Source organism: Cucurbita pepo, chromosome 7 (assembly GCF_057944985.1).
Source record: "Cucurbita pepo subsp. pepo isolate OVF chromosome 7, ASM5794498v1, whole genome shotgun sequence".
In the NCBI taxonomy this organism is placed as follows: domain Eukaryota; kingdom Viridiplantae; phylum Streptophyta; class Magnoliopsida; order Cucurbitales; family Cucurbitaceae; genus Cucurbita; species Cucurbita pepo.
The window spans coordinates 10,941,342-10,956,903 of NC_141804.1; the positions used below are offsets into that span (position 1 = coordinate 10,941,342).

At 37.8% G+C, this 15,562-nt stretch overlaps 2 protein-coding genes across 2 annotated transcripts; both read right to left on the bottom strand.

Annotated features, from left to right (window-relative positions):
• Window positions 1–5,491: 5,491 nt before the first annotated feature.
• Window positions 5,492–10,385, bottom strand: LOC111799017 (uncharacterized). The gene is made up of 9 exons (XM_023682396.2): window positions 9,906–10,385; window positions 9,626–9,816; window positions 8,547–8,728; window positions 8,172–8,456; window positions 8,043–8,101; window positions 7,918–7,954; window positions 7,761–7,832; window positions 6,651–6,978; window positions 5,492–6,032 (listed from the first exon to the last, which is right to left on the bottom strand). The coding sequence occupies exons 1-9, from the start codon at window positions 10,045–10,047 to the stop codon at window positions 5,679–5,681; spliced, it is 1,650 nt and encodes a 549-aa protein (XP_023538164.1). The 5' UTR covers window positions 10,048–10,385; the 3' UTR covers window positions 5,492–5,678.
• A 2,420-nt stretch (window positions 10,386–12,805) lies between these two features.
• Window positions 12,806–14,182, bottom strand: LOC111798190 (PLATZ transcription factor family protein). The gene is made up of 4 exons (XM_087125697.1): window positions 14,044–14,182; window positions 13,690–13,935; window positions 13,462–13,602; window positions 12,806–13,376 (listed from the first exon to the last, which is right to left on the bottom strand). Exons 1-4 carry the CDS (start codon window positions 14,053–14,055, stop codon window positions 13,038–13,040), a joined length of 738 nt encoding a protein of 245 aa, XP_086981823.1. The 5' UTR covers window positions 14,056–14,182; the 3' UTR covers window positions 12,806–13,037.
• Window positions 14,183–15,562: the final 1,380 nt, after the last annotated feature.

Below are 15,562 nucleotides of genomic sequence, written 5' to 3' on the forward strand. Positions count from 1 at the left end.
TTAGAAAATTATTACCATCAATATATATAATGAAAATCGTCTATCGACATTTCATCGATTATTTATAGACATTTTAATATTATTTTATAAAGTTTATATTCAAATTTTTTAAAATTTATGCGTATTTTTTAAATAAATTATAAATTTAAAAAATATTTTTATTAATTTAGTCTGGAGTCAATGATATCAAGTTAGAACTCAACCAACCTGGGCGGTTGGGTTAGTTGAACCGGCATGGTTGGTTTTTCATTTTTTTATTTTTTTATTTTTTTATTTCGGCTGTTTAAACCCAAAAATATCAAAACGACAAAAAAGTGGCACCGTTTGGTATGACAGCTGTCTTCCTATTTTACAGTTGTTTGCCACGTCAGATGTCAGATCCGCTTTGGATTACACGTCCTGCTGAGCTAAAGCCTTTACATATTTCATTCCCAAATTGCCCTCCATTCAAATTAAAACTATTTAAATTTTAGAAATAATTAATTCCTAATTTCCTAAAACAAACCATGGTAAGTTGAAGTTTTACTCTAATCAAACTAGAGTTTACTCTAACCAATTTCACGTTGGTTCAACTTGTTCTACCCCTCGATCAACCTAACCCCGCTCGAGTCGGGTCAGGTTACTTGAATCATGCTAGCTCAGTTCGACCTGCATGGCTCAACCTACTTAGGTTGGATATTCTTGTCTCAACCTATTCGACCCAGGCCTCTCGACTCACATTCTTCCTAGCCTCCATTCGAGGCGAGCTTGAACCCATTAAAACTCTTCTAGTGATATGTTCTTAAATGCTCAACATTTTCGTGAACGAGGGAGAGGTAAGTACCTCTTAAGTTATTCTCCTGATCTATTACAGACCGAGCCAAGAAATGTTTAAGGACTAATTTGAAATTTCTGAAATTAAACGACGCATAAAATAATAAATTAAAATAAATAAAATAATATTTATAAATAAAAATAACAAAAAGGGTATTTATGATAATAAAGAAGGTTGGTTTAGGCATCCTTATCCAACAATAATTCTAAGTAGTTGAGTGTAACATTATAAATTTAATAACAACATTCTTCTAAATTTAATTAATTTTTTTTCTTTTAATCTAAAAAAATAAAATTCAATAAATTATATTTTAATCATTTAAACCAAAATTTTAATTTATATGATAATTAGTTATTAATATTTAAAATTAAATATTTTTTTATTTTCTTTTTATATTTTTTTAAGCGATAAATATCATTTTGCTAATAATTAAAAAGTGTTCGATAAGGATCATTCTATCCATAAAGGTAGATCTTTCCCTAATGGAGAGGGAACCGTTGTTTATTTAGAACTCTCGTTTATATCTATAGATATTTTAAACATATCAGATATCATTTACGTAATTCAAAAGGTATGTCTTTATTTGACTTTGACCAATTTTCGGTAGACATGATAGCATGTTCTTGCCTCACAACCACTATCTTCGTTTAGTTCATGCATTAGGATTGTTATCGTTTTCTCGTATATGGTTGTAACTGCTCCGGCTCACTGCTAACAAATATTGTCCGCTTTGACCCGTTAAGTACCGTTGTCAGCCTCGCGATTTTAAAACAAATAATATTTATTAGAGGTGAGCTTGGGCTATTACAAATGGCATCAGTCTCAGACATAAAAGACACTAAACCCCCAAAAGTGTGGAAATCTCACCCTAACAGACGCATTTCAAGACTGTGAGACTGACGATGACACGTAACGAGCAAAAGTAGACAATATCTAATAGTGGTAAGCTTGGGCTTGTTGGGATCGATATCAGTCGTTAGCTCTAATACCAGTTGTTAGGATCGCACAACAACGCACACGCTCGATCTAGATGAACACAAATAAAAGGATAGAGAAAATTGCAAGGAAAACTGCTAAAAGGATTTTTTATTGATGACTTCATGTATGTACAATCATGGAGAGTACAGAGAGAGAATAAATTCAAAGTTCTATCGGACCAGAGAGAATAAATTCAAAGTTCTACCGGACCAGAGATATATATATATATGGTATAGTTTACTATATATAGCTTTACCAGATTTAGTCATCTACTATATATAGCTATTTACCATATATAGCTTTACTAGATATAACGATCGAGCTATAAATACATATATTTAACCAGTCACGTTATAAAAATTAAAATAATAACGGATCATATTTTATTTTCTTATCTCAATGGAATAATTATATAATTTTTTAGTCCATATTTTCAAGTAAATCAATCATTTAATAAACATTTTAATTACTTAAATATTTCATTTTATTATAAATTCACATAGTGACAATAAGCTCTCCACTTTGAACCTTATCTATAATGTTCCATTTAAATAAATATATTAAAAAAATTATTAAAAATTAAATAGTCAATTCTAGTTTGGTTTGGATGCAACTTGGATGCCTTTTTTCTATTTTCATTAATATCATATATTTAATATCTTATACAATTTTAAATATTTTATTTATATGATTTTTTTTTATTATTATTTTAGTAATTTTTGTCGACTTTAATGTAAGACAAAAATCTAGACATGTTTTGAATTCAGACAGCTGATTTGTTACAAGACTGTTTCAGACATTTATTCAAGTAAACATCAGCTAATTAATTCAGAGAAGACATGTCAGTGAGGCGTTAGTGGACCAGTCATATGATTTTAATCATATAAAACCACTCGATCGTCGCTTGGAGGGTTCAAAAATATCTCCTCTAATCGGCCACCATTAAATATAAATATTATTTCTTTATCGATAAGATAAAAAGGAAAAAATTCAATGGATAACATGATGATATTTAATTTATAATACTTTTTTATTAAAATATCTAATAGGTCGATAATACCGATGATTATAGTTCCCCCAACAATTTTAACAACATACTTAATCAGTTGTCTAGTTCTGATTATCTAAGACTTATCTCGTGGTAGGTTGTTGTATTTCGATTATCTAAAGCTTATCATCTTTTATAAAAATGGTTTCACGGGATTTAGCCAATTGGCTTGATTGTGAGATGTTGTTGAGACATAGGAATCTATGTTATCAAAGGATTTCCTGTGATTATTTCTCGTATGGAATGATTCAATCATCCATTTTGGTATCTTACCGAACAAAATAGTGATATTGTTTTAAAAAATTGTTTTAATCGATTGTAAACAACTTCACCTGTACATTAGGACCCTAATGAGTAACGATTGATAATTGTAAGAGTAGGGCAAACCATTAATGTGGATGGTGATAACGTGTGAGATCCCACGTCAGTTGGAGAGGAGAACGAAACATTTCTTATAAGGGTGTGGAAACCTCTCCCTGGTAGACACGTTTTAAAAACGGTGAAGTTGATGACGATACATGACGGGCCAAATCGGACAAGATCTACTAGCAGTGGCCTTGAGCTGTTACAAATGATATTAGAGATAGACATCAAATGGTGTCTCAGTGACAACGTTGGACCCCAAGGGGGTGGATTATGAGATCCCACATAAATTGAAGAGGGGAACAAAACATTCCTTATAAGGGTGTGGAAACCTCTCCCTGGTAGACGAGTTTTAAAAACTGTGAAGCTGACGACGATACATGACAGGTCAAATTGAACAATATCTACTAGCGATGGCCCCGAGCTATTACAAATGGTATTAGAGCCATACATTGAGTGGTGTGCCAACGACAATGTTGGACCCCCAAAAGGGGTGGATTATGAGATCCGACATCGATTGAAGAGGGGAACGAAACATTCCTTACAAGGGTGTGGAAACCTCTCCCTAGTAGACATGTTTTAAAATCGTAAGGTTAACGATGATACGTAATGGGTCAAAGCGGACAATATCTACTAGTAGTGGCCTCGAGGTATTTTAAATGGTATTAGAGCTCGACATCGAGCGGTTTGCCAGCGAGGACGCTAGACACCAAGGGAGTGGATTGTGAGATCCCACATCGGTGGGAGAGGGGAACGAAACATTCCTTATAAGAGTTTGGATACCTCTTCTTAGTAGAGGCGTTTTAAAATCGTGAGACTAACAACGATACATAACGTGCTAAAACGGACAATATCTACGAGCAGTAGTCTCGAACGGATAAGAAGTAAAGAAGCGTTGAAATTGGGGAAGATGGAGGGGGCCCTCAATAGGAACTAAAGAGGATGATGAAGACATGATACCAATCTAAGCAAGTAGGCAATTTGGTGTGAAGAGAACCAAAATATTGTTCTATATATTTGTTATATTACATTCCAATACATGCTTTAATGGCTTTTTTGCCAACTTTTCAAATGTGGGCCTCCAAAACCCACTCCCCTTCTAAAATAAGAACACAAAATATGCTCTTTTTTTTAATTTTTTTTGGAAGATAATACATTTTGGTGGAGAGATTTTGATTCTAAGTTAAGAAATGAAGAGAACCCACAAATTTTGATGTTGAATTCATTGTTAAAATGGAAAAAAATGACGAAATGATTAAGTAAATTTTAATTTATCGATTCGGGTATAGGGTAGGTGGTACAGAAAATATACGGTTCATTTCGAAAGATTGAAGGTTTGGTTATTATATCTTATATCGTGAGAATGGATTTTGGAATGCTAAGATCCAAAATCGAGAGGGAAATAGATCGGATTGGTTGAAGGTATATAACTTAATCTATTGAAGTATAGCAACCGAGCTTAAGAATCTGCTTTCTGAGACTTTTTTTTTTTTTTTTTTGTAATAGCTCAAGATATTGTTTGTTTTGGCCCGTTACATATCATCGTTAGCTTCACTGTTTTAAAATGTGTCTATTAGGGAGAGGTTTCTATACCTTTATAAGGATTATTTTGTTCTCCTTTCCAACCGACGTGGGATCTCACAATTCACCCCCTTTCAGGTCCAGCATACTCGCTTGCACAGTTTCTACACCATAATAAGGACTGCATCCGCCTTCCTTTGAGACCAACGTCCTTGCTGAAACACTTTCCACACCCTTGTAAGTAATGCATCCATCCCCTTTGAGGTCTAGCATCCTCGCTCACATAGTTTCCACACCCTTGTAAGGAATGCATCACCCTCTTTGGGACCCAATGTCCTCGCTAGCACAATTTCCACACCCTTATAAGTAATACATCTACTCCTTTGGGGCCCAACGTCTTCATTGGCACAGTTTCCCCACTCTTATAAGGAATGCATCTACCCCCTTTGGGGCCCAACGTCCTCGTTGGTACAATTTCAACACCCTTATAAGGAATGCATCCACCCCGTTTGGAGCCCAATGTTCTGACTGACACACCGACCGATGTCTAGCTCTAATACGATTTTGTAATGGCCCAAGCTCTAAACTGTTATGTATCGCCCATCAATCTCACGATTTTAAAACATGTCTATTAGGAAGAGGTTTCTACACTTTTATAAGGAATGCTTCGTTCTCCTCTCCAACCGACATGTGAGATCTCACATTTTTCCACCCAAATTCTAAATATGTTTGTGAATCCCGACCCTATACTCTTCCTTTAAAATAGGTAAAGCTTCAAAAATTTGTTCATTAAGAGACAGAAGGCCACCATTAAAATCACATCAAGTCATCAAATAGATGAAACTCGTCAGCTCTGATATCATTAAATAATGTACATTGAAATGAAAACACTCAACAGTGTTTAATATAATACATATGGGATTGAACGAAACTGACCGATAAATCAGTCGATATCTAGCTGCGAGTTCGTGCAATAAATTGCTTAGTATAGACTCGATGTCGTCGCTCTCTTGCATATATAATCCAGAAGATCAGGGAGAGCATGACAGAACCAGACATCATAAGCAACCCAACGTATGTCAATTCCATGAACAGTCGGAGGCCAGGGCAATGATTTTTACTGATGTCCATAAACACTTGACGAACAAATGTACAATCTACGAGGTCCACAAAGAACGGTCCAAACCGATACAAACCATAACTCACGCTTGCTGCAGATGTCATTTGGTTGTACAATGTTGGGGTCAACCGGCCAGTTGTGGCGCAAATGTCATTGCCTGAAACTTGACAAGTGAAATCCCCCCAAACCTGCAAGCAACAATCCGAGATCCCGTTGAGTTATTCGAACAAAAATGCGTCGCTTTTGTGATGTCCCACATTGGTTAGGGAGGAGAACAAAACACATATGAAAACCTTCCCCTAGCAGACACATTTTAAAACTTTGAGGGGAAGCCCGAAAAGGAAAGCCCAAAGAGGACAATATCTGCTAGGCGGTGGATCTGGGCCGTTACAAATGGTATCAGAGCCAGACACCGGACTATGTGCCAGCGAGGAGGCTGCTGTTCCCCAAAGGGGGTAGACACGAGACGGTGTGCCAGTAAAGACGCTGGGCCCAAAGGGGGTGGATTTGGCGGGGGTCCCACATCGATGGAAGAGTGCCAGCGAGAACGCTGGGCCCCGAAGGGGGTGGATTGTGATATCTCACATTACTTGGGGAGGAGAACAAAACCCCCTTTATAAGGGTATGGAAACCTTCCCCTAGCAGATGCGTTTTAAAGCCTTGAGGGGAAGCCCGAAAGAGAAAGCCCAAAAGGACAATATCACCTAGCGGTGGATCTGGGACGTTATAGTTTTTGACGTCGTCGTCGTAAGTGTTTCAAAAGCTACCTTGTTTTAGCTATAGCTTTAACATAGAAGATTCTTTACCTTGGGAGCTTTGCTCGGTTCTACTTCATTAGCCGAGCAGTTTCGGTCGGTGAGATCGGAATTGAACGGAACGCAAAGGGGTGGCACCGACGGGCCAGATTGGTTATAGTTCATAGGGGGCTTGACATCTGGAGGAGGGTTGGCATTTGCGAGTGTGTTGATCACTCCATTGACCAATCTGACGAGCTGGTAGTTCACATTCATGGTTACTGTCTGAATTTCTTTGGCAGTGGCCTTTTCGACACAAGGAAGAATCTCATCTAATGCTGTGTGGGCTGTGGGATTCTGCAGCCAATCTTCCATCGCAACACACGTATCTCCAATCACACTAATGCATACAAGGAAAAGAACATGATCAATTCAGACAGCTGACAGAGACAACATTCAACAAAATAAGAACATTTCACCATTGAATCCAAACTCCATTTAACTACCTATCATATTGAATATCCTACGAGTTACGAGGATGAGTATATTGTATGTTGAGGATTGTTGGAAGAGGAGTCCCACATCGGCTGATTGAGGGGTTGATCATGAATTTATAAGTAAAGAATACATCTCCATAGGTATGAGATAGGGAAACCAAAAGCAATGCGACGAGAGCTTATGCTCAAAGTGGACAATATCATGTCATTGTGGATGTTCGTAATTCCTAACATGGTATCAGGGTCATGCCCTTAACTTAGCTATATAAATAGAATCCTCAGATGTCGAATAAAGAAGTTGTGAGGCTCGAAAATGTAGTCAAAAGTGTCAAACAAATGGTATATTTTATTAGAGGGCTCTAGAGAAGGAGTCGAGCCTCGATTAAAGAGAGATTGTTCGAGGGCTCCATAGGCCTCATGGGAGACTCTATGGTGCACTTTGTTCAAGGGGAGAATTGTTGGGAGAGGAGTCTCACATCGACTAATTGAGGGGTTGATCATGGATTTATAAGTAAGGAATACATCTCCATTGGTACAAGGCCTTTTGGAGAAACCAAAAGCAAAGCGATGAAAGGTTATGCTCAAAGTGGACAATATCATACCATTGTGAAGGTTCGTGATTCCTAACACTGTAATCTTTCAACATAAATCATTTCGATTAAAAAAACATCATGGAGATTCTTACTTATTTAGAAGAAGAGAAACCGCGCACAGAACGAACGTGACCGTAACAAGAATCCAGCCAAGGATTGCCAAGCTACAGCCATTAACAATGAAAGTGTTCAATAGATTACAATATGTTATGATCAACCAAGAAAATGGAACAGTTGATATATACTTACCTGTATACAATACACTGCAATCCCAAAATGGAACATACTGAATCATGTAGAGAAAGGATTGAACAAAGGTTCCAATTATGATCAGCTCACATAAGTCATAAAGCCACAGAAATAGAAACACTTACAGAATCCAACAAATGCCAATGCGAGCATAACAACAGCAACACAAATGAGCATGATTCGCCTGCAATGAACGGATATCGGTTAGTCGGAGCACGGAAAGCACTGGAATTTGATACAAGAGTTATACTTACGTTGTATCCAAGACTTTCTGTATGCTGTTAGAGCTAGCAGCAGTTGTATTGGTAAGAACGGAAGAAACAGAACTGATAGTTGAGTCCATGTCGTCAATTCCTTCCTGGATGTCTTCAGGCAGAACTATGGAATTGACTCCAATGGATTTTGCTGCAGAAAGGTGAACGGACACATCCTCGAGATTTTCAGCTATGAAATCTGCCTGATGTACTAGATAGTCCAACGTACTTGATATATGGAAATGAAACTGGCCTTGACCAACGTAGAACACTATGCATCCGAGACTGATTCAAAGAACAAAAACGAATATAGATATCTTCATAGAGGCAGATTAAAAGATTTAGACAGCAGTTTGGAGGGAAAGAGATGTTTACGTTACTGGGATGGTCAAGAATACGAGGAACGCAAGGGAGAAGGCATAGGCTGTTCGAGAATAGCCATAAGGCTCCCTCGGACAACAGCAACGACAAAGACAGATGATCAACAAGCATATCGCAAAGAGCATGAACCAGGCAATAGCAGTGGCAAATAAGGGAGCAGCAGTAAGACCAACAGACTGCATCAGATTGAAACAGGACAGAAAGCTTCATGGTTAACATAATATTGTCAAAGGACTTGAGAAGTAATGAAGATGGGACCCAAAAACAGGAACCCATGTTCATATTTAGCTTTAGTTAACAACCAAACCGAGCTAAACCAAATTAGCCAAAGAATTAAACAACAGATCGTATTTCAGATTGAGGATGGTTGGGAGGGAGTCCCACATTGGCTAATTAAGTGGATAATCATGGATTTATAAGTAAGGAATACGTTAACATTGGTATGAGTCCTTTTGGAGAAATGAAAACATTGGCTAATTAAGTGGATAATCATGGATTTATAAGTAAGGAATACGTTAACATTGGTATGAGTCCTTTTGGAGAAATGAAAAGCAAAACCATGAGAGCTTATGCTCAAAATGGACAATATCATATCATTGTGGAGAGTCATAGTTCTTAACATGGTATCAGAGCTACGCCCTTGACTTAGCCATGTCAATAAAATCCTCTAATATCAAACAAAGATGCTGCGAGCCTCAAAGGTATAGTCAAAATTGACCCAAATGTTGAACAAAGGGTGTACTTTGTTTGAGGGCTTTAGAGAAAGAAGTCGAGCCTCAATTAAGGGGAGGTCGTTTGAGGGCTACATAAATCTCAGGAGATGCTCTATGATATACTTTGTTCGAGGGAGGATTGTTGGGAGGGAGTCGTCCCACATTGGCTAATTAAGTAGATGATCATGGATTTATAAGGAAGGAATACGTTTTCATTAGTACGAGGCCTTTTGAAGAAACCAAAAGAAAAACCATGAGAGCTTATGTTCAAAGTTATATCATACCATCGTAGAGAGCCGTCTTCCTAACATATTACATATCCATTGCAACTTATAGAAACCATTGAGATAATGAACTTACAGCCCAATAATGTTTGTTGCCGATATTCCATCCACCCGTATATGGTTTAAAATTTGCAAGGGGGTCTGTCCTGTTAGTTCTTTCCCTCGCCAAAATCAGAGACGAGTTCGCAGCAGGGTTCTGTTCCGCAAGGCTTCTCCGACTCCTCCATGGCTCCGAGACCTTAAAAACCTCTACCCCACCAGAGTTCTCTGCATTAAAACAAAACCCAGATAAGAAAATCCTCAGATTAAACAACATTGGAGTTTTTTTTTTCACAAAAAATATGAAAGATGAGTACCGGAGATGGGAATGGCGGTGATGGAAGAATGGGAGAAGAGGGAAAGAGAGAGAAGAAGAAGGGAGATAAGGGAGGCGGGTCGGAGGAAGAACATGGTGGGAATGTTCTTCAATTCAGAATGGTTTCTCTCTCGATTTGGCATTTCATCATACAGTTGGGGATGTTAAATAAAACAAAGGAATTACAAATTTGGGGCAGAGGAACAAACAATGGACAAATTTGGGGTGTTTTGTCCAGCAGGAAATTCCTGTACAATGATCTTCATTTTTCCTTTTTCTAAAATCATCCCTCGCTGGCCTTCTTCCCTTCCTTCCAATTCCTTCGGCGATCATTATCCCTTCCCTTTCCCACTTTCTGGGAAAATCTCCTAATTTTCTCGAGAAAATTTCCAGTTCCCCCCTTAAATGTACAACCCTAACCATCCCGCATCGTACGAATCGGACCGAATGGCAACTATTATAAAGATTAAAAGAAACGAAAATCCAAAACGAAAATTACCGCGGTTTTAGGGATTTCGGGAGAAAAAAATGGGTTCGTGTTGGCGATTGGCGAGAACGACCCATGAAGAAGTTGCCGGCGATTAACGTGGATGAAAGATAACACGAAAAAGAAAAGACGGCGGTGGTGGCGGCGGCGGCGATAGAAACGGGCAGCGTCCACTCCATTTAGTGAAATCTCTCTCTTTTACAAAGTTTCTTCACAGTTTGTTCCCGCCATTTTTCATTGTTAGTTAGGCACTTTTTTTTTTTTTTTTTTATCTAAATAATTTTTTAACACAAAATCAGCTCAAGCCCACTGTTACTAGATACTATTAGCTTTGGCCCGTTACGTATTATCATCAGTCTCACGGTTTTAATACACATCTAGTAAGGAGAGGTTTTCACACTCGTTCCCCTCTCTAAAGGGGTGGATTGTGAAATCTCACATCAGTTGGAGAAGATAACGAAACATTCCTTAAAGTATATGAAAACCTCTCCCGAATAGACGCGTTTTAAAATCTTGAAGGAAATCTCGAAAGTGAAAGTCCAAAGAGAACAATATCTGCTAGCGGTGGGTTTGGGCTATTACATACACCGACCTACACCTACTTTTCGTTATTTGCAAAAGGCCCATGTTTCTGTTTTATAGTTTTCGAAAACCCTAAATTTTAAATTTTGACTTCCTTTCTACCCAAAAATCTTCGTAAACTCGTGTTATTAAATATAGCACTCGAAACCAATGTCGTACGTTATATCAATAAACATCTTATAACGACGTTATGGTAAAAAAAAATTAATATCGTAGGGACTAAATTGCAATAAAACATAATCCTTATGCCAAAATAGTAATTTAACCAAATTTATGGTCTAATTAAGTGCAATATTTTTATTGTTTTATTATCATTAAATTAGATGTATTAAAAAATGTTTTTAAGTACGGATTTGACCAGTCAAATCATGGGTTTAAATTCCTTGTTTAATACATTTTAAGTCAAAGATGACAGTTTAATCTTAGTTTATTCATTACAATATTGTTTTGTTCATAGAAAAAGCAAGATTTGAACTCAACATCTCCTCTCAAAAGTAGAGAAAAAAATGTCCTTTTTCATAACAACAATCAAGAAAGTGTTTAACATACCAAACCTATACCTATATAGCTGCTAATTTACTCGTATAGAACACGTTCGAACCGTTGTAAAACGCTACAGATATTGTTGTCCCTTTTGAGTTTTCCTTTGTGACTTCCCCTCAAGATTTGAAAACGTGTCTACTAAGGATGGAGAGGTTTTCACACTCTTATAAGGAATGTTTCGTTCTCTTATGCAACTGATTCACCCCCTTAGGGGTCCAGCATTCTCGCTGATACACCGTTTGGTGTTTGGCTCTAATATCATTTGTAACCGTCTAAGCCCACCGCTAATAGATATTGTCCTCTTTGTGTTTTTCCTTTTGGGTTTCGCCTCAAGATTTTAAAATGCGCCCACTAAAGAGAGGTTTTCACACTCTTGTATGGAATGTTTCGTTCTCTTCTCCAACCGATTCACCTCCTTAAGGATCCAGCGTTCTCGCTGACACACCGCTTGGTGTCTCTGACTCTAATACCATTTGTAATAGCTCAAGCTCACCGCTAATAGATATTGTCCTCTTTGGGTTTTTTCCTTTCGGGTTTCGCCTCAAGATTTTAAACACGCCCACTACAGAGAGATTTTCACGCTCTTATAAGGAATGTTTCGTTCTCTTATGCAGTCGATCCACCCCCTTAGGGGTCCAGTGTTCTCACTGGCACACCGCTTGGTGTCTGGCTCTAATACCATTTGTAACAGCTCAAGTTCACTGCTAATAGATATTGTCCTCTCTGGGTTTTTCTTTTCGGGTTTTGCCTCAAGATTTTAAAACCCGCCCACTAGAGAGAGGTTTCCACACTCTTATAAGGAATGCTTCGTTCTCTTCTCCAACCAATCCACCCCCTTAGGGGTCCAACGTTCTCGCTGACGCACCACTTTGTGTCTAGCTCTAATACCATTTGTAACAGCCTAAACTCACCGCTAATAAATATTGTCCTCTTTGGGTTTTTCCTTTTGAGTTTCCCCTCAAGATTTTAAAACGCACCTACTAGGAAGAAGTTTACACGCCCTTATAAGAAATGTTTCGTTCCCCTCTCCAACCGATATGGGATCTCACATAAGACGATCTAGAGTAGAGGCAAACCGGCTAGAATCGCAAACAAGTGAGCATACACGGACAAGTGATATGTATAACTTAACAAGCTTAATTTCTGCATGAGTTATGTTCGATTGGTGAAGGAAAACCTCAATTAAGGTCCAACGAAACAGAACAAAAAATAGTAATAGAGTTTGAGAACGCTACACGGCTCAATAAGTACGCCCACAACCGTCTTTTAATCAAAAACAAGTAGAGAGATTTGAACGTTTGATTTCTTAATCGAGAATGCATCACAAACTTATATAAAATGGGTATTGAATATATAATGTATTAGAAAATTGGTGAAGCCAGAACTTGGAATTGGGAGCCACGTGAAGCCATTAAGACAAACCCTCCGACCAATTGATTGATTAATTAGGGTTTTGAGTCAAATTGTCAAGAAAAAAAGTTAGCCATTTAGATGAAAAAAAAGAAGGGTTTTTTGTGTTTCTTAACACAACGGAGAACGATGAGGGACGCCTTTTCTTCTACTGATGCTTATATTCGTTGTCATGTCTTCGTTAGAAATTTTCGAAGCAGATCTTCCACACAGATAAACACCGGTTCTTTTCTTTCGAATTATGGGTGTGTGAGGGATGCTCATGGTTTCAGATCCTGAAGACGACGAGCTCATCGGTTCGTCGTAGTCGACAATGGTGGAATGAGGAGTCTCGTTTGTCATCTCGTCGTCTCCCATGTCTTGAACTAAAAAATCCATACTGAGTGGGAGAGAATTACACGGTTTGAGATATGAAGATAAGTTCCTCTTATGCTTCAGAACGAAATCCACCTGATGATCATACGTTTCAAAATTCAACAACCCTTTTGATATTAATGTAAGAACGGATCAAATTTGAAGTTTTAGAAAAGAATACCTTGCATCCAAGGGAGCAATGAATATAAGGTTCTTGGAGACTTCGAGCACAAGAAGTGCAGTAATTTCCCGACCCTTTGAATTGTCTATTTTGAGGTCTTTTCTTGATGAACACCACTTTGGCACTATTAATGGTATAAGGCTAAGAACAAAAACAAAACCATAGACTAAGAACACGAACACAAAACCATTAGAATTCAAGAATTCAAAATCTTTCCAATAGACTAACCTGAACGTTAGAACAATCTATAAGTTTTTGAAGATCTTCAAGTCGAACAACGTCATGATAAACATATCGACGAACTTGAAGAAGGCGATGAAACCGGTGCGATGATATACAATGAGGGCAAATACTAATACAGCAATCTAAACAACAAATATTCTTCTCGTTCTTCTTTGCTGTCTCGTGAAATGAACATCCCACGAAGAATTTCTGAGTGTAAAGCGCTTCTAACCATGCAGGCTTTTGAATTCCCTGAAAGAACGTCATCATGAAACGAAATCCCGAAAACCCATCATGAATTGAACAATCAAAACGCAAAAAAACACAAAATGGAAGAGAAAAATGAGAGAAAGTTGATACCATGATTGTCATAAAACACTTGAAAAGTTTGAAGAGATGGAATAGGGCAAAGATGAAGAGAGAAAATGAGTATTTATTGAGTTACAAGAAGGAGCAAAGGACATAAAAATTAAGTAAATTTATTCCTTGGGGAACTACACAACATTTTGTCAATTGGGAGAAGTAAGATAAATGAGGAAGAACATGGGTGCTGTTCTTTGTGTCTCCCATTTATAAATTTAAACAATTGTCACTAATCTTCTTGGCTTGAGTGCTTAACTAATCTCATCTTGAATTGAATTAGCTGCTTTTTGCTCGAGAATTCGATCCATTCGAACTACTCAATCGAAACCAGATTTTTTTTCAATTTGAATTAGGTTGAACTTTTGGATAACTGAAAATTTGGGTCGATTCCCGGGTTGATATTCTTTTGGTTAAGTCAGCTCAACCAACTTGAAAATAGAGTTACAATTCAACTGTATCGTACCCTACTTTTAAGATGATTATGAAAATTAAGAATATTTGATATTTGTAACCAATATTAGTGATGTGTTGTGACATCCCATGTTGGTTGGAGAGGGGAACGAAGCGTTCCTTATAAGGGTGTGGAAATCTTTGCCTAGTAGACGTGTTTTGAAATTGTGAGGCTGACGGCGATACGTAACGGATCAAAGTGGACAATATCTGCTAGTAATGAGCTTGGATTGTTACAAATGGTATCTGAGCCAGACACTAGGCAGTGTGCTAGTGAGGACGCTAGATTCAAGGGGGGTGGATAGTGAGATATCACTTCGGTTGGAGAGGGGAACAAAGTATTCCTTATAAGGGTGTGGAAATCTTTCCCTAGTAGATGTGTGACGATACGTAACGGACCAAAGTGGACAATATCTTCTAGTGATAAGCTTGGGCTGTTACAAATGGTATTAGAGTCAAACACCGGGCGGTGTGTCAGCGAGAACACTAGCTCCCAAGGGGTGGATAATGAGATCTCACTTCCGTTTGAGAGGGGATCGAAGCATTTTTTGTAAAAGTGTGGAAACCTCTCCCTAGTAGACGCGTTTTAATGTCACGTACGTTATGGACAGGTAGAATTTAAAAAAAAAACAACAACAACCTAACAACCGTATCTAACATGAAAATAGAGGGTTGTGTTGGAAACTTTATTTGGATTGCTCCGGTCACCAACTCAATCAACTCAATAATTAGAGGAGAATAAAAGGGAGAAAGAAAAAGACAAGACAAGGAGTCCCATGGTGCACAATGTTCCATAGGAAGCGTTGTTGGTCCCATAGACAAAGTTTATAAAATAGTAAGAGAAGTTGAGTAGGTTTTGACTACAAATAATGAGTGTAAAGAGAACAAAAAAAGGGGAGCTTGTCTTCATTTAGTGGTGTCAATATCAAACTCATTCATACTATTCAATAAGGAGTAGCCTTATTAAAACCCTAATATCACCTCAATTTTAAAGAACGTGGCTTGAAAGATTGAACGATGATCGTTCCCGATATGGAATTTGGACTGAAAGGACGAGTTCGTAAAC

Bases quoted from the DNA above. Each gene is read 5' to 3' on its own strand.
- LOC111799017 (XM_023682396.2), bottom strand. From the start codon at position 10,047: ATGCCAAATCGAGAGAGAAACCATTCTGAATTGAAGAACATTCCCACC. The intron at 9,817-9,905 runs GTACTCATCTTT...GTTTTAATGCAG, and splicing joins CACCGCCATTCCCATCTCCG to AGAACTCTGGTGGGGTAGAG. The intron at 6,033-6,650 runs GTAAAGAATCTT...TGTTGCTTGCAG, and splicing joins AACCGAGCAAAGCTCCCAAG to GTTTGGGGGGATTTCACTTG.
- LOC111798190 (XM_087125697.1), bottom strand. The intron at 13,603-13,689 runs GTTAGTCTATTG...TTTTGTTCTTAG, and splicing joins TAGATTGTTCTAACGTTCAG to CCTTATACCATTAATAGTGC. The intron at 13,377-13,461 runs GTATTCTTTTCT...TATGATCATCAG, and splicing joins ATTGCTCCCTTGGATGCAAG to GTGGATTTCGTTCTGAAGCA.